The sequence below is a fragment of the Pleurotus ostreatus genome, assembly GCF_014466165.1.
Source record: "Pleurotus ostreatus strain PC9 chromosome Unknown scaffold_7, whole genome shotgun sequence".
In the NCBI taxonomy this organism is placed as follows: domain Eukaryota; kingdom Fungi; phylum Basidiomycota; class Agaricomycetes; order Agaricales; family Pleurotaceae; genus Pleurotus; species Pleurotus ostreatus.
Window position 1 is genome coordinate 3,215,748 of NW_023503162.1, and position 22,442 is coordinate 3,238,189.

General features: G+C 51.8%; 3 protein-coding genes across 3 annotated transcripts; 2 read left to right on the forward strand and 1 right to left on the reverse strand.

The window, feature by feature from the left end:
* Window positions 1-2,102: 2,102 nt before the first annotated feature.
* On the forward strand, window positions 2,103-2,756 carry PC9H_010322 (uncharacterized protein; the record flags this gene model as incomplete). The annotated part of the gene is made up of 4 exons (XM_036779816.1): window positions 2,103-2,185; window positions 2,241-2,298; window positions 2,355-2,637; window positions 2,689-2,756. 4 exons carry the CDS (start codon window positions 2,103-2,105, stop codon window positions 2,754-2,756), a joined length of 492 nt encoding a protein of 163 aa, XP_036629205.1.
* Window positions 2,757-16,238: 13,482 nt separating this feature from the next.
* PC9H_010323 (uncharacterized protein) lies at window positions 16,239-17,948 on the reverse strand (the record flags this gene model as incomplete). The annotated part of the gene is made up of 5 exons (XM_036779817.1): window positions 16,239-16,611; window positions 16,667-16,849; window positions 16,904-17,392; window positions 17,441-17,647; window positions 17,935-17,948. 5 exons carry the CDS (start codon window positions 17,946-17,948, stop codon window positions 16,239-16,241), a joined length of 1,266 nt encoding a protein of 421 aa, XP_036629206.1.
* A 668-nt stretch (window positions 17,949-18,616) lies between these two features.
* On the forward strand, window positions 18,617-20,206 carry PC9H_010324 (uncharacterized protein; the record flags this gene model as incomplete). Its single annotated transcript, XM_036779818.1, has 3 exons — window positions 18,617-18,838; window positions 18,889-19,467; window positions 19,523-20,206. 3 exons carry the CDS (start codon window positions 18,617-18,619, stop codon window positions 20,204-20,206), a joined length of 1,485 nt encoding a protein of 494 aa, XP_036629207.1.
* Window positions 20,207-22,442: the final 2,236 nt, after the last annotated feature.

The window sequence follows — 22,442 nt, forward strand, 5'->3', positions numbered from 1 at the left end:
ACGCGGCTCTGGATGATGGAGTCCAATCCGCAGCGGAACTTCATTGTGATGTTGGAGCCCTCGGTGTATCCGGACTGGTCTACAAGGTCTCGGAACTCATCAAGGTACTCCTGGAAAGTCCGATGGCCTTGATGGTACCGGGTGGACTCCAGTTTTAGCATGGCGGCTTTGCATTCCCGATCTGGAAGGAAGCGAGTCCGGAATTCAGTTGCGAACGCGGCCCAGGACTCGAAGTACGGATCCTTCGGACTCCGGAGCACCATGTCTGCGTACTCCTTGGCACGATCCTTCTGAAAGAAGCAGAGACACCAGAGGATTTTGGCCTGCTCCGTCGGAAAGTGGTCCGGACAGAGCTGGAAGTAGATGGAGCACGTGTTGTAGAATGCGCGGCCATCCTTGCGGTTTCCGTCGAAGATTGGGGGAGAGGCGGGCTTCAAGCGGGAACGGGGGGTGTTTTCGGATCGACTCGGGCGCGCTGGGAGGCTTCAGTGCCCCTCAGCTCGGAGTCCGGAGTTGTTTTCGGAGTAGTTGGACGGGGTGTTAAGAGGAGTCCTTCAATTCGGGTGAGTGTATCCTGGATGGAGCCGATTTGAGTTTGGTGTTCGTACGTCTGAGCCCACAAGGTCTGCAAAGTCTCGGAGTCCGGTCCTGAAGCGACTGGCTGGGATGGCGGGATCTGGCTGGAGGTGCCTGGCATCTCAGAGTCATCAGGGAAGCAAGGGATGGAGTTCCTTGGGTCCTCAGAGGTGGGTGGGAGTAGCAGGAGAGCATCTGGAATGTCCGCAAAACCGGAGAGACGTTGAGAACAAGTCCGGAGTGGCGCAGGACGTTTTCCATAGGGCTCTGGTGCCAGGATGGGAGATCCTGTTCTGCTGTGAGGGCAACTCCAAGATGGCCAACAGCGCAGGCCTAGCAGAGGGAGAATCCAAAGAGAACAGGATAAGGATTCTCCATGCTAGGAAGTGAAGTATATACTGTAGTAGCGTGAGAGGAATGCAGGATAACTGTACAGTACACCAGCCACAAGTCCGAACAAATATCACAAGGTACGAGGAAACATGTGATAATGAAGTGGAAGGGGAATGTACAGGAGTCGTGCCAGCAACCTGGGGAAGTAAAGGTGAAGAGTAATGAAGTGGTGAAAGAGGACAAAGGTAACCTGGACAAGCCCCGAAGTGTATAGACAAGTCCGAGCAAGTCTGAGGTAGTCCAAAGTGTCTGAGCAAGTCCGAGCAAGTCCGAAGTGTCCGAAGTGCAGGAAGACTTTGGAGTCACAGGACGTGACTCAGATGCAAAGGGAGTGGGCGAAAAGGAAGTGGAAAGGAAAGGGAGCAAAGGGGAACGAAAGGAATGTATGTAAGAGCCCGTGAGATGAAGGAAAAGAGAAAGAAACGAGGAGGAAGGGAAAGGGACAGGGGAATAGGAGAAATTAGGAATGTCCCCTTACAGTAAGGCCACAGTCAGAACTAGCAAAGTATTTTCATTTTCATGGCACCAATGTCGGTAACATAGTTGATAGTTGCAACATCTGGGTATCCTAACATCTAACCATATGTCGGATCAAAAGACATCAGAATACAGCTACAATGATGCTGGGGACATCACACTAGCTGACATAGCCGATGAGTCCATTTCACTAGCAAGTAAACCTTTCTTGTTGGTTCACTATTATTAAGCTGCTTTATTTATCTTAGGCTAGCAATGCTGAACTGGCAATAGTTGAAATGATGCCAAGTGGCCTTGAAGATCCAGGTAAGCCTCAACACTGTCACTTAGTGATTGACTTGTGCTGATGGTACTCTTAGTTGAGATATTGGCATCCAATCATGGCAAGCACAAGGCCTCACCTACTTGGGTCTGTGGCGACGGGTGTCATATGAACACCAGAGATCATCGGCTAGTCTCATGAGTGCATCACCAGTTATTATTGTTTGTACCTCCCCACCTTCAAATAGTATATTCTTCATTAACAACATATTGATGGGTAGGCATCCCATCAGTGAATCCAGCAGTTCATGCTCAGGCGTGGGGTACTATATGGTGCTCAATATGAAATATGGAGGCTGGTATCCAACCAGTGCATTTCACCTGAACACATTTCTATGGAGATGCTGGACAAGCTGGTGGCCAAGCATTCAAGTGCTGAAGCAACTTCTGCTGTTGCTACTGTCCTTGGGCTTACCAGGTAGAGTGAACTTAATGCTATAAATTCAATATTAGTCTGACACTATTCTGTATAGTGAGGTTGAGGATAGCAAATCTTACTTGGCTGCCTGTGCAAAAGAGGTGAATGCAAAGGTGTGGCTTCTATGTCCTACTTCTTTTCAGAGAAACTCAAACCTATTCATTTTTAGTCTCCTTGGGTGGAGTTTGATTGGCAGGAGGAGGCCATACAGAAGGATCAATATGCTTGTCTAGGCCTTTCTGATGATGGGTGTTATGGAGGCAAAATCATTCTGGGAGGCAAGTTGGATGACTCCACAAACAGCATCAAGCTTGACCGAGCTGAGCTTGGATCCTCATCTCGCTTTTTACGTCACTTTGGCTCACGACATTTCCTCCGCATCAAGATTCCAAGAAAATGTACCTTAGGGTTAACCATGCTCAAGCGCTGGCGACCGGGTCTGTCGTTGCTAGGTTAGTTAGTGGTGTAAAGGTCGCTAGGAAGGAACTTGAGTGAAAATGTAGCACAACTAAGTGGGCAAACATTTTTGATGGGTTCTCTTCAGTCCCTCAAGCTCAAGTACTTATACTAGAGGTCGGATATTTGTTTATCTGGAGCCTTATTAGTTTGGGTACCTTACCATGCGGTCTTGATGATCTAGGTGGGTCTTTCCAACAGGACTCCCATCAGTGATTACACGCTATGCTTCTTGTGAGAAGTGGTTGCCCCATTTAGACTGATAGTGCTGTGATAAGCATCTTATCATGGGGCTACATCATGTTCGGGACCATGGTGCGATATTGTGCCATAGTGATGTCATATGACATCAGAGTCCAGACTGTTCTAGATTCCTGTGTGCCAACTACAGTGACTCAAAAAACCCTTTCTATGTTGGTCACTTCTGCATGAAACACTGAATAACGGAGGAACTACTGAAAATGGTAGCTCAGGGTCAGTGTAGAGTTTGTAGTGCCCCTTCTCAGCTGGATGACAAATCTTGATTCAAGTCAATTGAATAAGTCTAGAATATTCTACAGAATTTCTAATCAAGGGATGCATTGAAAGGGTTTTTTGAGTGTACTATCTAATACTTGGTATTCCCCCCTTTGGCCATGATAACGGACTCAATCCTCCTGGAAAGGCTTTATATAAGGTTCTGTCATACCTCCACATCAATCCCATCCCATACCTTTGCAACCCTCTCCCATAATTCATGTACTCCTCTAGATGGTGTATTGTAGGTGTTGAGTTGGTGTTTGATGTGCTCTGTAAGGGTTGAACCCTTTCGTTCCGTGCAGTCTGACTCCCCCTATCCCCTATTGACCCCTCTCTGACTCCTCAGACGCACTCACACATGACTCGGACGTCACGAACCCGTACCGGACACACGTGATAACGGATCAGACATTTTGGATCAATGTTTCATATCTCTTTTGTTCTCAGACTCTAATACTTTGACTATACTAGCACCATTATTCGTTCCTGGTGCCTTTTTGTTTCGGACTTTTCCCTCATCTGATATTTTCTTAGCTACAAAAACCTCCTGTACTCGTAGTTAGAAGAACTAAGCCTTGTTTCCCCCCCACATTGAGTCAGAATCTAAGTCGTCCGAGAGCTTTCTCCTCATCCGTTGTCAGAGTTCGCCATCGTCCGAGTCCGAGTCCAATCCGAAGCCAGTTTCTCCTGCCGTCCTTATCATTCTCCTGTCGTCCTCGTTGTACTATCCGAACCCGAGTTGTTTGTTCCGCGTCTGAGCACGTCCGAAGCCATCCGAAGCCATCCGAAGTTTCTTATACATTTGTTTTCACTCTCGGACTCATTGTTATCACACTTAGCTCACTCGGGTGTCGCACGGACTTGTCCTGCCGGAGGCGGACCCTTGCATTTTATTTGACTACACTACTAGTCTACGTGTTTACTCACTACTACAGCTCCCAGAGGTGTTCAATGGGATTAATATCAGGAGACTGGGCAGGCCAGTCCATGACCACAATCTCTTGATCCTCAAACCACTTCTGTGCCAATTTTGAGGTCTGCTTGGGGCTGTTATCCTGCTGAAAGATCACATCCTCTGCAGGAATATTGCACTCCTCAATGGTGGAAAGGAGACCATCAGCTAGAATGGCCACATATTGCTGGGCATTCATCCTCCCCTCAACCTCAACCATTCTCCCCACCCCATTCCATTCCATCACCCCCCAGACCATAGTATTTCCACCCCCATGCTTGACAGTTCCTTCAACCTCCAGATCCTGCAAAGGTGCCCCCTTCTGTTTCCACATCCATTTCCTACCATCTGACCCAAATCTGTTGATTTTAGTGTCATCTTGTAAGGGGACACTCCTATTTTCTCTCCTTTCCTTCATCCCATGGACTCTTACCTACATTTCCTTTGTTCCCCTTTGTTCCTTTTCGCTCCCTTTCCTTTCCACTTCCTTTCTGCCCACTCCTTTCGCATCCGAGCCACATCCAGTGACTCCGGAGTCTTCCCGCACTTCGGACACTCCGGACTCACTCGGACTTGCTTCGGACACTTCAGACTTGCTCGGACTCGTCTATACTCTTCGGGGCTCGTCCGGGTTACCTCTATCCTCTTTTCCCACTTCATTACCCTTCGCCCTTACTTCCCCAGGTCGCTGGCACGACTCCTGTGCATTCACCCTCCACTTCATTATCACATGTTTCCTTGTACCTTGTGATATTTGTTCGGACTTGTGGCTGGTGTACTGTACAGTTATCCTGCATTCCTCTCACGCTACTACAGTATATACTTCACTTCCTAGCATGGAGAATCCTTATCCTGTTCTCTTTGGATTCTCCCTCTGCTAGGTGAGCAGCCCTCTCATGTACTGTAGTTAGTCTTATTCATTATCTTTGGATTCTCCCTCTGCTAGGCCTGCGCTGTCGGCCATCTTGAGGTTGCCCTTACAGTAGGAATAAGTACAGCATGCTCGAATATGTACAAGTCCATAGTCCATGACATCTCCGTGTAGCCATGTGTGTGTGCAGCCTGGGTCCGTAGCCGGAAACGCCTGTTGTAGCCCCTAAGGGGCCTCCTAGGCGTGCCTATAACACCCACACGTGATTCGGCCAGTCTAATTGAGGATAAAGGGATGACATACAGATCTCTGCGAGTTGGACTTCTTTGTGACAAGAGCACCAATGGGTTTCTTCAGGCATTGCTCTTTGTGTGTCTTCCAATGAAAGGAATCATATACACTCTTGGGGGACAACTTGATTCTCGCCCTGCAGCGTCTACAACCAACGAACAGCGGTCCTATAACATCTGCCATGGGGTCGTCCCTAAGTCTCTTCTCCCTTGCCCTCTCGGCGGGTGTAAGTGAGGATCCATAATTGGGAGTTGAGGGGGGGAGTCTCCAGGATATAGTGTTCGTTTAAACCCAATGTCATAGCGAGACATGCTACTCCTCGAAGAATCCTTTGACCTCGGACCCGACTCAGCATTTATAATGGCGAACGGGGTGCAGTGGGTTGGCTACACACCTTGAGCTCATCGCTAATGCTAAGGGGAACACAGGCAGTCTCTGCTACAATGTGCAGCCCCTCTTCCAGCTCCTTCCACGGCAGGCTCAATTCGTTGAAGATGTGGCCAGTGGGGTGCAAATTCAAGTGGTAGTCACTGTTCAATGTCGGAAGTAAGTCATGGCAGTTGACAAGCAAAATAGACTTGAGCCCTACCCTAAGCGGCGCAGACAGGAAAATGTATGGACAAGATATGAGCCAGGGGAAAGCGAAATCGATTTGAAAGTGATGGATGAGGACAAAAATTGAAAGCGACGTGTAGATGGAGCTTCATATTGAAGCTTAACATTTAACGCCTCTGGTACTTCTCGGGCTACACCGAGACGGCCAAAGTATTGTAGTAGTGAATATACACGTAGACTAGTAGTATAGTCAAATGAAATGCGAGGGTCCGCCTCCGGCAGGACAAGTCCGTGCGACACCCGAATGAACTAAGTGTGGTAAACGATGAGTCCGAGAGTGAAAACAACTACTAGGAAACTTCGGATGCTTCGGATGGCTTCGGATAGCTTCGGACGCGCTCGGACGCGGAGCAAACAACTTCGGCTTCGGATAGTAAGATGAGGACGGCTGGAGAATGATAAGGATGGCAGGAGAACTGGCTTCGGATCGGACTCGGACTCGGGCGACGGCGAACTCTGACAACGGAGGAGGAAAGCTTCTCGGACGACTTAGATTCTGACTCGATGTGGGGGGGAACAAATCTGATTCTTCTAACTACGAGTACAGGAGGCTTTTGTAGCTAAGAGAAATGTCAGATGAAGGAAAAGTCCGAGACGAAAAGGCACCAGGAACGAATAATGGTGCTAGTATAGTCCAAGTATTAGAGTCCGAGAACAAAAGATATACGAAGGATTGATCCGAGCTGTCTGATCCGTTATCACGTGTGTCCGGTACGGGTTCGTGACGTCCGAGTCATGTGCGAGCGTGTCCGAAGAGTCGGAGAGGGGTCGATAGGGGATAGGGGAGGTCGGACTGCACGGAACGAAAGGGTTCAACCCTTACATCCCCCGGGGACTTTATGTGTTGACCCTCCGGGGCAACGTACACGGCGAGCAAGAATTGCGAAGTGGGCAGGTGGGTGGGTGAACGAAGGTGTGGCGTGAGACCAAAGGAAGCGCGGTCACATGACGGATTGTTGATATTTCGACGAAGACCAACATTCGCTCTTGCTCTTCTCTTCATCACCTCCAACATCATCCATCCATGTCGCACAGCACCCAGCACGTTCCCGCCTACACGACCGAAGACCTCCGGACGATGAAGAAGAAGGAGGCGGTTGTCGCATACGAAACGGAAGTCCAGTATTTCGCCGGGATGGGGGACGCGATGCCGGATCTGGACGACGATCGTCGGGAAGACGTCGAGCTCGCCGTAGCTGATATGGAGCGGCAGCAGGTGCGTGGCAGTAGCCGAGACCTCGAGCAGTTCCCGCTAACCCATGCTAGGACTGGTTGTCGGCCGCGGAGGAGATACTGGTGGCGCGGGAACTGCAAGGAAGCGTGGAGGACGAGGTTCGGGCGACCATGTCCACGGCCACAGGGCAACTGCTCGAAGCGCAGGCCCGGCTTGCTGAGTGGCAAGCAGAGGACGACCGACGAGCGCAAGAGGCGCGGGATGCTGCGGACGCAGAACGGCGTCAGGCCGAAGACGAACGACGACGGGAGGCCGAGGCGTCGGAAGAACGACGGAGACAGGAAGCGCGCCAGGCCGCAGAGGTACGCGAGGCACGACGCAGAGATGCGCAAGCCGCTGAGGAACGTCGCCAGGCAGCGCGGAGGGCGAAACTCGTCGCCGGATCGGGGACCGGGGGCGCGGAGGAGGAGCAGGGTGAGAAGGAGACGCCTGGGGAGGTGATTGAAATAACGTCGGGGGCTGAGGACGAAGATACCCCGGCTCCCCGTACGCGACGACGGGCCAGCGCAATTCGTGCAGGCAAACGCAAGGTGGCTGAGAGCGACACCGGCGAGCCCGAGACAACACCTCGGGCCAAGCGACTCCGAAAGCGCGCGGGTAATACGGACGACGCGAAGGACCTGACCCCGCCACTCCCAGCGCTTCCTGATGTAACGGAATACGGGGAGTATGACCCGGCAGGTACGATGACCCGTCTCACAACACGACCCGGACTAACAGGATTCTCAGATGCTAGCTCCAGCCCGAACAACGTTGAATGGGGGTGCGGGTTCGGCGCACCCAAGGAGTCGTGCCCGCATCCGCTCGTCGAGTTTACGGACGCTCGACGATGCCTGCACTGCCAGCAGGCTTACTATACCTGCGTTGGGACCGGCTGCCATGCGTGCGAGGCGTGCGCGGGATCGAAAGTCAGATGTTCCCATGCGAAGACGCGGGCTAGGCAAGTGAAAACGTCGGAAGCGGAGGCGTCTGGTAGCAGGGTGTCGGGTGGTAAAGGAAAGCAGCGGGCGACCCCAAGGACGAAGACACGCCGTCGGGTAGGAGAGGCCAGAGAGACAAGTCGAGTCACGCGGGCAGCGTCGGGCAGCACCATGTTGCCAGCCCTGGTAGAAGCATGCGCGGACCACGAGCTCCGTACTATCGCGCAGGTGATGTCGTCCATGGATGCTCGGATTGCTGCGCTCAAGCAGGCGACGGAAGATGCGGAGAACACCCGGGCCGCCGCGACGAGAAGCCTGGCCGCATTGATACTGCGGAGGGAATTGGAAGAAGCGCAACGGGCTGAAGCGGCGGATGCGGAGGAACGGGAAGAGGACAGGAGAAGGGAAGAAGGCGCGGAGTACGACGGGGAATGAGATGGAAAAGAAAGGGCGCTTGGCCCGTAGACATACTTTTTTGACAAAGAGTAGATACACAATTTTAACGGCTCTTCTTGGGAATCAACAAAGAATTGAGTGAGTGAGCGTAAGTGAAACAAAGACGGTGAAGCCGACACGTCCGAGAGCTTCGGAACCGGACAGGGTCACCGGGGTCGTCGGATGACGCGTACGACAACTGATTTAAGAGAGCATAAGCGCCGGATAAAAGAGAAATGAATGGAATAGGTGAGAGATGAGAGACGGAACAGGACCGAGGTCCGGGATACAACACAGGGCGAACGCTGGTCTGGGTGGAAAAAATTTTAGAGTACTAGACGGTTAGGCTGCCGCGAAGGCGTCAAAACTCGGTCGTTCGTCGTATTTTGTAGTCCGGCGAAGTTCGCAGCGGGCTGAGGTTCCGGAAGACCTTCGGAGTCGTCGGATTCGTCGGGTTCGGCAGATTGGGGAACGGGAAGAAGATGGCGGTGTCGGGCATAGTACGGAATGACGCGGAATGCTGCATAACGTAGGTTTGAGATGGAACCGTCGAGTTCGGACAGGACGTAGGATCCGCCATGAGTGCGTCGGACGACAACCATAGGTCCCATGTAGCGAGGCAGATGTTTAAGTGAGTGATCTCCTTCTATTTTCTTGTCGCGAACGAGAACAAGCTGTCCGGGAAGAAAGTTGAAGTCCTTGATCGTCCGGGCGAATCGACGTTCGAATTCCTCAAGGGAGGCGATCCGACTCCGAATAACTTTCTCCCGCATACGTTCGATATCGTCCGGACGCTTCTGGAGTTGTCGGGCGCGCATGGAGATGAGTTGTTCAGTGGTGAGAGTGGTTTCGGGAGGAGGGGCGAGATAGGTAGCTTCGTGGAGATCGAACGGAAAGAGGGGCTCGATGCCATGTACCATGTAGTAAGGAGACATTCCGGAGGTCTTGGAGATGGTGACGCGCTCAGCCCAGAAGACGGATGGTGCGACTTCAACCCATTTCTTCTCGTTGCCATCCGCAGTCTTCAGGAGTGAACCCCGAACGTCCCGGTGTCTGCGCTCGACGAGTCCGTTGGCTTGGGAGTTGTACGGCGAGATTCGGATGTGTCGTATGCCGTATTTTTCTGCCAGATATTCGACTGCCTTCACAAACGGGGTACCGTTATCCGTCACAAGTTCTTCGATGGCGCCCCAGCGGCATAGAATCTCCTGGAAAATAAACATGCCCAGTGTCTCCGCGGTCTCCCGGCGAAGCGCGCGCCACTCCGGATAAGAGGTAAGAGCACACCGAGCGTGGACTATCTTGTTGAATTTGTTGGCGGAAGGCATCACCATGCAGTCAATGTGGACGCGGCGGAAAAGGGAAAGTGGGATCGTCGGAGACGGCGGAATGTGTAGTTTGAAATTGGAGCGGATCTGGCACTGATGACAAGTCTTGACAAACCAGCGGACGTCCTGGTCCAGGAAGGGCCACCAGAATCGTTCAAGAAGGCGCGTGCGGATGACGAAGATACCCTTGTGTCCGAGAGAGTCGTGAGCAGCCCGGATCAGGTAGAGACGGCGACCCGGATGGATGTAGACTTTATGCTTCCCGTGGTTATCCTTGCGCCAGAGCTTGCCATCGCGGTAGAAGAAGTTGAGCGCTTGTCGAACAAAGTTCCGCATGGCGGGTTCAGTGAGTCCGGCGGGAGCCTTGCTAGTCCGGAGGAAGGTCTCTATCTCCGACATTCGGGCGTCCTTACCCGCGGCCTTCGGAGTCCGGGGAATGTCGTCGGAATCGTCGGAGTCGTTGAATCCAGCAGAGTCTTCATCATAGATGAAAGTGCGGACGAGGGACCCGAGATGACCCCGGAAACGGTTCTGCGCAACCCGAGAGACAGAGGCGTCGCCGTCCGAGTGAACCTGTAAAGTAAAACCACACGCCTCGTCTATCCAACCCTCGACATCTTCTACAAGGACCGGGTCTTCTTCGGCTCTTCTTCGTCGTGAGAGGCCATCGGCCGGAGTGTGATCCCGAGCGGGAACGTGCTTGAGTTTGAAGGAAAAGGTAAGAATGGCCGCGATCCAGCGGTTCATCGCAGCGTTCGGGACGATGTCCGGATTGTTGATCATACCCTTGATATACTTCGCGTCGACTTCGACAGTGAGATTGCGAGCTCCGATGAGCCAAAGCTTCGTGGCCTGAAGTGCCCGGAAGAGTCCGTAGAGCTCGATTTTGGACTGGGAGTAGCGGGATTCACGGTCGTTCCAAGTGATAGATCCGAAGCGGGACGGATAGCGTTTGTTGTCCGCGCCTACCTGGGAGAGGATGAATCCGACGGCCACGGTGGAGGAGTCGACGGCCAGTATGACTTCGCGATCGGATGAGTGGTCGATAGCTCGGAGAGCGGGGGAGGTGATGGCAAGATTCTTCAAGGTCTCCATGGCAGCTAGTTCGTCCGGACCCATGACAAAGTCAACATCCTTTTTGGTCAGCTGCACAAGTGGTTTAGCATGTTTCGCAAAGTCTCGGATGAAGATACGCATGACTCCGATGGTACCCAGGAATCCCCGGACGTCGGTGACGTTCTCGGGTACGGGCCAATCGCGAATCTTTTGGACCCTGTCATCGTCGGGTTCTCTACCCTGGTAAGTGCACATGTGTCCAACAATAGATGCGCGCTGAACACAAACACGTAGCTTGACTCCGGAGAACGTTCCACCAAACTTCTTCATCCGGTGAGCGATCCGATGCATGTTTGCAATATGTTCATAAACGAAGCGCCGGATGTTCGGATTGTCGGGTAGGGTCTCGTAGGAGCCGTCGGGTTGCTCGTATCGGGTAAGCGGACCCTTGACAGGGCAATCATCGATGTACGGATCGGTGACGTGCGGAATTTCGTCTCGCATAATGAAGGTGAGGTCGCCATGTTGAATCTGGACGGAGTTGGTGAAACCCATAGGAATGACGGTGAGACGCTTGGCTCCGAGAGGCGTCTGAAATGTTGTGAGATCGCGCGAGCTTTCCGCGAGCTTCCGTTGGTCGAATCCGACAAACAAGTCGTAGATGCCGTAGCAAGCACGGCCTCCGAAGGTTTCGGCATAAGTTTCGACCCGAGGCGGAATAGATGCGTCCTTGATAGTGGCGGCATTGAGAGGCTGAAGATCGTGGACCAAACGGAGAGACTTTCCATCCTTCTTGAGGACGCAGAACCAGCGGGACCGGTACGAAGAACTGGACTCCTCGTAGACTCCGGACTTGATCTTGTCTCGGATAACGCGGACGACCTCGTCGTAGATGCCCGGAGGAATGGGAATGTTTCGGAGTGCCCAGGGAACGTGCTCGATCGTCGGCATCACTACAGGGTCAAACCATTCGTCAGAGAACTTGCCTCGTTCATCCTCGGACCAAGCGAAAGCGTCCTCATCAGTCCGGATGAACCAGTGCGCGAGTTTGATTTCCTCGGGAGAAAGCCAGTTGTCCGGATCGACGGCCTGTTTGTCAGCGCGTTCCTGAGTGTACCGGAGTCCCGGAGTGAAGTCGGGTGGTTGAGTAGGAAGTGGGAGAAGGTCGGCTAAGATGTCGGGAGGTTCGCGTCGAACAATCTGATACTGTTCGGGGAGGGTAGTGGAGACGGGTACTGTGCGATTGGCGACCTTCCGGTAGGGCTTCTTTCCGTATGTTGGCATCCGGGCAGTCGCTGCGAAGACCTCTGCGGTCGGGGTCGGAGCGGGAACTTCGGATGAGGCGGGCGGAGTGTCGGCGTCGCTATGGATAAACCAGGATGTAAAGGTAGAGTAGGAAGTAGTGGTGAAAAGGGGGATATCCAAATATGAAGCACTCCGAGTAATGCCATCTTCGATGATATCAACAAGACCTGAATAGATCCGTCGCTCATCCGGCAAATCGTCATACGCGCAAGAAGAATGAGTATTAGGTATGGGCGGAGGGGCACAAGTATACACCGGAGCAATCGGGTCGAGACCGGAATCTCGTGGAGCATCATATGTACTTTTTCGGTTCATGGAAGTGGGGGCAGACAGAAGGGGAAGTGAAGGGTCGGACACGGAAGGGGATATATGATATAAAAGTGTTTTCGGATAGGTAATGCAGCGGAGCGGAACTGAAGAAGGAGCGGAATCGGGTAGCGATATCATAAGAGAGGAATAGGACGGGGGTATAAAAGACTCGTCTCGCCACAGGGGTTCCTCGACGGTATCTAAAAATGCTCCTTAGGCTCTCGGGAGCGGTGGACCCTTTTGAAAGTGGGGATGAGGAAACGACGGCTCGAGTTCGGATCGTGTATGGTCAAGTCCTGGCGACCGTCGGGGTAGTCGCGGGTGACAGCGGAGGTGAGACAAAAGAAGGGGCGTCCGAGGAGTACCTCATAAGGCGCATCGTTCACGATCTGAGCTTGGACGTAGAGATCGACGGGTCCGAGAGACATCTTTACATTGTGCGCGAGTCCGATGGTCTGGTTCGATGATAGGTTCGCGGACTCCATGGTGATGAACTTGTCGATGTCGATGAGCAGCCCGAGATTGTCGAAGACGTCGCGGCGCATGGCGATGATCTGCGATCCGGTGTCCAGGATGCATTCGACCTCGTACCGATCGTTGAAGATAGGCCGGATGATCCGGAGTGACTGGGTCGGCGCCGCGACAATGCATTCCTTGTTCGGATCGCGGGTGGCGGACATCAGAACTTCCACGACGTCTTCGGGGTCATCGTAGCACGCAGCCATGTTGACGGACGCGTAGTTAGTCTCCGTAGAGACCCGTTTCGACGAAATAAGATCCCGAAGTCCTTTCCGAGCATCAAACGAGAGTGCGAACAGTTCCCGTTGCATGATGGTGAGGGTGGTGTTGAGGGCGCGTTCCAGGACATCCGAGGCCACCTTTGGATTCTCGATGTTCGACTGGACCTGATAGTTCGGACGGTACGTCGTGCGACCGGTCTCGATGGCTTCAGCTAGCTGAGAACGGGCCGAAGTGGAAGGGAAGGGGACCGGAATCGAAGGAGGAAGGGGTGGTTCGGACGGAGCCTTTGCCGGAGCGCTCGGAGTCGTTTCGACTGGTTCGGAGAAACGGACATCCTTCTTCTTCTGAGATGAAGCGTACTTTTTCGCTACGTCGGGCATCCGCTGCATGAGAACCTGCAAGAAGATCTCCTCTTTCTCTTCTTCCTCCAGATCAAACGGGCTCGGAAGCTCTTCGATGAACGCCCGAGACTCGGACTCGTCGGCCTCCGTATAGTGGTAGGTGCTAACCTCGACCATATTCGCGGACGCTACTCCAGAACTTGTGGCTGCTGGGGTGACGATCGGGTGAGGAGGGGCATCGCGATCCTGAGGTCTATTGTTGGCTCTCATCCAGTTGTCGATCTGCTCTTTGAACGAGTCTCCGGGGAAGGAACGATTGATAGTCTCTCTGGTCGGGAGCACCATCCATCGGCCTTCTTCGTTCCGACCGATCCACCCGCTCCGTTCATATCGGGCCGCATCCGGACACGAGCCCATCGTGTGGTAGACGGAATGACAGAAGTGACACTTCCGGGGAGGTCTCGGATCAGTCCCTTGTGGTGCAGGAGGGGCAGGAGGACGTGATTGTTGATTCTGGGAGGACGGGGGTGGCTGAGGCGGATACTGATAGCTTTGTTGGGGAGGGACGGGTTGATAAGCGTATGCTTGAGCGGTCGGAGGCGGGGGATACGGATAGAATGAGTTCGGATTATACGGATATTGCGGAGGAGGAGGAGGATACTGCGGATGCGTTTGCTGAATGGTCATGAACTGCTGCATCATAGCTTGCAGGGCACGGATGTCAGCGGATTCGGTTTTGACCGTAACCGGAGCCGTCGGACTCACTGTCGGAGATGTCGAAGACGTTGTGAGAGTCGCCGGAGTCGACGTCCCGAGAATGAAGTTCGCTTCCGTATAGATCTCCGTGATCGTGTAAGGATCGTCCGGATGATGCTGCATGTGGACCATCGCTAATCTGTCCTTGATTTTCTGACGAGTGATCGGATCGAATCCTGCGAGGTAGTCTCGTCCGACGTCCTGGGTGGAGACGCTATTTTTGGAGAGAAGCCAATTGGCCGGAACGAGGAACTTTCGGTGATAGACTCCGAGATCGTCCTTTGTGAGCATCGGGGTCTGGGACTGGAGAGCAGCAATAGTGGACAGATCCGACGGACGCCATCGTCGTTCGTTATCCGATCCGGGGTAGAGCTTCCCGATACATGTTTTGAAAGCTTCCCAGTCGTCTCCGTCGGCTGCATCGCCACTGCTGCGCCAGATTTCCCAGTCGGAGTCGTCGAGATATCCGATTGTAGCTCGGATGAGATCCCGGCCTTCGACCTGAGCACGGGCAGCGAGGTACTCCACTTCGGAGAAGAAGCGATGGAGTCCTTCGGGCTTTCCGTTGAATTTCGGAGCAGTATGGTGACCGCGGACGGGCATAGTTGTGGCCATTGTGGGCGGAGGAATAGGAGAGGGTGAAGAAGTGGGCGGAAGATTCTCGGACGACTCGGTGAGCGATGAAGGTGTTCCGGAGGTAGTGTCGTTTGACTCCGGGGTGGGTCGGTGGTAAGCCGCGGCGGGATTATAGAACAGACTGTGCCGGAGGGATGGTGGATTAGGGCGTGATAGGATGTTCGGATGCTCGGATTCTGGGCGTCCGGTAAGTGCGAACTGCCAAATGACGGTGTTGGGATCGGGAACCCAAGAGCGGACTATTTTGAACGGAAAATATTCGGATGTCTTCCGGAAGAGGTAGTTGATAGCCCGTTGCGTCGGACCTTCCGGAAAGATATCGTGCAGAGGATCGGGAGGGGATTCGAATTCAATGACGGAATAGGATGATTAGGTGACGGTGGAACGGGGGGGGTGTCTTGAACTTTAAACCCTCGCGGTGGGCTCCAGAATGTAGTAGTGAATATACACGTAGACTAGTAGTATAGTCAAATGAAATGCGAGGGTCCGCCTCCGGCAGGACAAGTCCGTGCGACACCCGAATGAACTAAGTGTGGTAAACGATGAGTCCGAGAGTGAAAACAACTACTAGGAAACTTCGGATGCTTCGGATGGCTTCGGATAGCTTCGGACGCGCTCGGACGCGGAGCAAACAACTTCGGCTTCGGATAGTAAGATGAGGACGGCTGGAGAATGATAAGGATGGCAGGAGAACTGGCTTCGGATCGGACTCGGACTCGGGCGACGGCGAACTCTGACAACGGAGGAGGAAAGCTTCTCGGACGACTTAGATTCTGACTCGATGTGGGGGGGAACAAATCTGATTCTTCTAACTACGAGTACAGGAGGCTTTTGTAGCTAAGAGAAATGTCAGATGAAGGAAAAGTCCGAGACGAAAAGGCACCAGGAACGAATAATGGTGCTAGTATAGTCCAAGTATTAGAGTCCGAGAACAAAAGATATACGAAGGATTGATCCGAGCTGTCTGATCCGTTATCACGTGTGTCCGGTACGGGTTCGTGACGTCCGAGTCATGTGCGAGCGTGTCCGAAGAGTCGGAGAGGGGTCGATAGGGGATAGGGGAGGTCGGACTGCACGGAACGAAAGGGTTCAACCCTTACAGTATCTAAATCCCGCGATCCAATACAATTGGGAATAGGGGTGGAAGCAAATCTCGACAATCTGCACCAAAGAACCCCGTAAGGCTAGGGCTGCATGAGCCTTCGAGATAAGGAGGAGCAAGTTCATATATACAAAAGAGTATCAGTATCAAGCGTGCAGATGGTATATACAAAGCAAGGTGCATTAATTAGGTATTTCTAGACCCCAAACTTTCGCGGAACCCACGTACATAGGCAGCAAACAGCAGCATAAACCACCCCAATACACTGGGCGGCTCCCACTCTTCGTGAGCATATTCATCGTCTCTTTGTCGGTTCGAGGGCCGACGATCTGGCTGTTCATTAATGTTCATTTGTTCATTGTCGGAGCGCTCAGCTTCTTCTTCTTCCTCCTCACGCGCCCGCTTGACTCCATGAGTGGAGGAGAGTTCACAAGGTACAGAGCTAGGGCCAATGGCAATTACCGTGCCGTTGGTAGAGGATGACAAAGGTGGAGGTCGCGTGGATGGGAATGGAAGTGTCTTTTGTTGATCGAGGGAGCCTGCATCTTCACCATTATCACTAAGCGAAATATTGAGAAACGGAATCATCAAAATTCAATAAATACGCAATATACCTCGGACGATTTCCACAATTCAGTCCCTTATGTTTTATCCATTCCGTTAGATCGTACTCGACGCCCTGCAAATGGACCGCGATGCCACAGGTCGCGCATTGAACCAATTCTCTGGTAAAATATTTCACCTGGGGGTCATTCACTAGCTGGAGTTTGTGCTCAGCAGCGGTGACTTCGCTTGGTCTGGAAAAATGGTATAAGAAAGTATTTGACATTCCCATAACACAGAATACATACTGCATGTCGCAACGTGATTGATGTTCGTTCCAATGTGTGAGAACATACTGGCGCCCCTTGGTCAACTTTATCCACTTGTTACACTTTTTACAAAGTACAGTCTCTGCTCGAACCTCGGCAGCCCGGGGGTCAGCCTCTAACGTGGCCTTTCTTTCATCCACGTTTTTCTTGGGTTGTGACGGGGGTGGGGCAGGGGGAGGAAATCCAGCATCATCCCTGTCATCGCCCTCTTTATAGTCATCTCCATCGCAAGAAGTGCGATGGGTTACCCATGGACGGATCACGTATGTTTGATTTGTGCCAAGAGATATGACCTTGCCGCACTTCGTGCACAAGGCTTTATGAGGAGAGACCGGTGCATATGTGGGTTGATCCTTCAAATAGGCAATGCGTTCGGGTTCATACCGCTTCCGTAGGGGCTTCAAGGATTCCCCGACTGAGGACTGGCCCGCGGATGTTCGATCGTCATCAGCCCCAGAGGCATCGGTACTAGATACTGTCAACGCGGGACAATCAAAGTAATCATCATCTACGCACTTGGACACAAGCGGACTCTTTGGGGTTATTACTTCGGAGATGGGGGCGCGAGAAGATGATCTTGGGGGACAAGAAGTTCGGTTAAGAGAGGATGTAGATAATTTGCGGGAATGCGGGGAATTCAGTAGTTCGGTAGGTGGCGGCATTTCCTTCGCGTCCTTGGGACTCTGGGGTGGAGGGCGTTGCGCCTTGGGGGATTGTGAGAGACTAGAGTAACAAAGTGTTATGAAGTGAAGCTTCGACCGACGAAAAGGACGGTCCGTGACGGGTGACCGTCACCCATCACATGGACCGTCCCTGAGGGCCCAGGCCGTCCCGACGCTCCGGCTGATCAAACGATCAGGAGCCGAGTTGCCGGCCACAGCCATCAGCGCCAACTGGGACGTAAGTGGCCTCGAGGCGCGCCCACTGCCCTCCTCCTTCCCTGGGGCTCCCCATCCCATCTCCCATCCCAGATGTACAGTAGACTGAGACTGGAATGGAGTACGACTCACCTGAAATCCATCATGAGTCCTTGAGGTGTGCAGCTGAGCAGTGAGAGCAGGGAGGAGGGAGGAGGTCAAGATGTGCCAGGTGATGGTGATGGGAATTGTGAAAGGGTGTGGGACGTGAATCCAGGCGCCGCAGGCACACACAAATCGGGACACTTGTCCAAATGGGGCAAGAAGCACAAAACGGCGAGGCTGAAGCTCCAACATGGGAAGCGCGCCCACAGACGGCCTTGGGTGTATGGAACCGTAAGTGCCCTTCTACCCTTGCGTGACAGGACTGTCCGGTTGCGTTACAGGACCGTCCTTTTTTCGCCCAGGAGCGGATTTCGGCTCCCCCGGATCTCTGCGCAATTTGGCAGAGGCTTCCCCCCAAAGTCGTCCCCTACTCTGTCCTTCATGCAAAAAGGACAGTCCCCGGACAGTTTGTCACTCCCACATGACCGCGTCACACCCTCTCTGCTCACTTGGCGCCGCTGACTCACACCGGGGGCAAAGTCAAGGGCACACTCACCGGACGTGCCTTTAAAGCACGGTGTATGTGCCAGCACTAAGCCCCGTGTTCTAGCCGTGTTTGTGCTTGCTGTTGGATCCTAACACCGCGTCGCGTCGCCGCATTCATGAACACGAGTGAATCTCGCGTGGCGTAAGTCCTTTGTTCTTTTCCAACTTCGTTCATAGCCTTACAATGCCAGTTGATCAAGGTGAACAACCCTCTGCCTCTAGGAAGGGGAAGAGGCGAGACGACCGACCTACGACACCTCCACCGGCTCCGAGTCAAGCTTCCAAGCGACGACGTAAAGGCCCCATGGCTGAGACAAGCTCAACGAAGCCAAAATCAAGAACGGCGGCTAGGAAGCAATACCATCTGAAGAAATGGGAGATCCCGGAGGATGCGACTAGGATGAAGGTATGTTTGCAATTTGTAGTCCCACACATGGCATCTGAGACCTGTTCAAGGCAGCGTTTGAAACCCACATCCGGCTTATCTCGCTCACTCTTGTCAGCGACTCCGTGCCTGAAGCCCCCACGGAGTACCAGAAAGCCATGTTTGACCGTCTTTGGGCCGATTCCAACGATCTTACCGCTGCTTTGCATAAAGCTCGAACATTTCGTGGACATAGCCAAGCCGTTGACGATGCCTTACGTGATGTCCGTCGCCGTCAAGTTACGGAGTCGTCTAACACTACGCTCAATATCGCTCGCATTCCAGATCACTTCATACGACAGACCTTTGCCATTCTCCATTCCTTCGGAATCACGGCATGGCGTCCAGATTTCTATAGCACTCCAACGTCTCATTACAACGCCGCGCTTCAGTCAATTGCGATATCGACGTTCGAGCACATTGCTGTATCACATGGGTACAACCACATGGGCATCAATATCGACTGCGTCCGGGATGCTCAACTTCTACATGACATATATCTCAACTTCGTGTGGTCTCATCTACGGGACCTGGTTCTGAAAGAGGCGAAAGAAGCAGGTAGTGTCGCCAAGGCTAGCAAGCTAAGAGAGGCGTATAGGCGGTGTGATAGGGTATGTGATTTGACATCAGAGAGTGCAATTTATGAGACTAATATTGTTCTTATAGCTTACGCAGAAGCGGGCGGTCTGGTTGTCCAACAATACATATCCTGATCGAGTTCAGGCTTTAGCCAGTGAACCTGAGTGTACGTCTGATGACGAACGCAAGCCTGTTGGTATTGGCTTCCAAATCTTTCCAAAGACCGGCCGAAATTCCAACGTAACCAGGTTCTTGCGGCTGACAGACTCTGCGCGTATTAACGGAACACCGATATTCCGACATCAGCGAGGCGCCAAACCCGAACCTCGCAAGGAGCACGACAATCCCATAGCTAAGAGCCCCATCTCACGTCGCCTCCCTCTGGGTTGCCCGCTTGACTGGTTCGCTCCGGAATACTTCAACAGCCTCAACGTGATGTACCGTGCCTACTACATCGATGCGCCTATTGCCCTACCCCTCGCTGGTGATCTATCTGACAATATCGGTGAATGGAAGGCATGGAAAGACCTTTCTGATGCTGATTTCATGGCAAGGTATGGAAACAAGGTAAAGGCTCAGTACAATCTGCCGACTGAGGTCGAAATGGCAGCGATGGAGGATAGAGGTAACCCAGAGCCTTCAAGTTCTAGTGGTGCTGGTACTAGTGCTAATCCATCGGATGCACAAGGTAGGGGCCTGTCTGGTGGAGAGAGCTCATCCACTGCTGGTCTATCTGGTCAGATGATGGAGGGTATTGACGGGGCTGATTGATTCCAATCTTTTCTTTTCTTTTCTACATACTTACCATAGTTCAATGGGGACAATGCAGATTAGCTGTATAGCAAATTCTTTACTTATTTAATTCCATTTACCACTGGATTGGGACAATAGTATATAGCTTGTAGAATCATAATGATCTATCTATACTATTTACGACCTCGATTTAATGCCCAACAAACAGCCATTATATCCCTATTGACGCCATATGTTCCTCGAGGTCGCTTGTAAATGGCAACATGGGATACAATGTGCTGAGGCTCTATAATAAAGATCAAATTGGATGGTTCACTCTTTACAACCTTGGTCTGTAAATATGAGGTTGGTTGGGAAAAATAAGGCACTTTGCGCAATTGAGTTGGCGAAAGTGATTGATGTTGCCGGACTAGAAAAAAAGTTTGCCAGAGTCCATCAAGAGGCATCTCCCATATTGCTTCAATATAGCCAGTTTCACGCATGTTTGTGACATTGCCTGGAACATAGAACATAATATGGCTGTTTCCTTCATGGCTGGATATGAGGCTGTATGTGCGGTCTTCAATTGTGTGTTGTCGGGGTTGTTTAGCAGAAATTGGAAGAATAGGAGTTCCACCAACTGTATGAAGACTAGGAGCATATGCAGATAAATACATTCTTCCTGTAGCATTGATGTACTGCAGAAGGAGCTTGTAATGGAGGTCACTAAGCATTTGCCCGCTTTTGTAAGCCTCAGCTAGCTCTTTTCCAGTCATTGGTGTTGCTGAGTTCATAAACCCAAAGGCATTTTTGGGTTCAAGAATTCTTGCCAAGGTACCGAGATTGTCACCAATAACTTGATTATCTTGAAGAGAGGCTCGCAACCGTGCTTCACGGCTTGTCTGACGTAACATGGTTAATTCCATACAGCCTATCAATTGATGTGGTTAATAAACAGTATAAATGCAAGTCAAGGAAGACAAACATACCAAGTTTCCGATTTGTATTAATCTGACCTAAATCACCATTCATCCGCTCTCCTGGAAACTCACTTAAGACTGACAGTGGGCCCCAAAATTTCAGAAGATCCCCATTGTGCATTGCATAGTGATGGTTTGGAACAGATGAAAACCCAGGATATAACTCATGAAGAGATGCTCTATATCTAGTATAGTGACTTGTATACATGTCCGCTTCAGTGGGGGTGACAGAGTAAGATGCGATAATATTGGTTGACTGAATCAAATGGCAGAAACTTTCCAGTAACTTTTCTTCATGTTCTCCTACTGCCCACCAGAGCTCTGGGAGCACCAGAGGGAAAATAACAGAAAAGAGGACAAGCAGTTCATGAGCCTTGAGTTTACCATGGCTTGCATCACCAAGATTTGATGGTGGGTGTTGGACCCATGTAGGTAATAAAACATCATGTATACAACCTCTAATGGCTTCAAGTTGGTTTGAGGGTATGGTATAAATATCAAATGATCCAGTCTCCACTTCAGAATCATCGTCAGAGTCAGGTGTGTCCTGAAGATCAGGGTGTAGACAGGGGGGAAAGGAAGCAGTGGTTGGAGTATGGTCATCATCATCCTGTACATCTGCAGGGAACAGGTCCATTGCATAATCATCAACATCCATTCTATTGAAGTCATCTGTAAGACCTGCTGTACTTCCATGCTGACTATTTGTATCATCCTTGGTGCTAGCATCCTGATTGTCCTCTGATGTTTCTGTAGCTGCATCATCCTCAATTCCACCAATTAAAGCCTTCATGGATGCTTTCGTCCGACCGATCCCCCAAAGAACACGCAATTGATACTGGAGAATACCTTCAAGAAAATTGTGCATGAACCCAAGTGTAACATGTTTAACTGGATTCCAATATGGAAGATCATGCATGGGAGTCCATCGAACCCCAGTCTCTTGAGCTAGTTTATGCTTATCTGTAACTGTGACTGTGTTCTTCCAGTTCATGGCCTGCTGATGTACCTCTGTGCCACTACGGAGTTCCCAGTCTCTGTAATTTGAATCCTCAATATCTGCATGAGCAAGTTTGCAAAAAGTGCAGAATTGATGTGCTGAATGGGAGAGGTAACCTGCAACCTTTTTTATTGCTTGTAGATCAGCAATGAGTGGGATAATCCTGGCAGCAACACTGGCACCATTAGGATAGCTGTATGTTGGAAGAAGCTTCCCAGGAAGGTCAAACTCCATAATTGTGGTCTGAACAGTCTCCAGAACATGGGAGATAGTCCATGTATCTGGTGCATGTGGC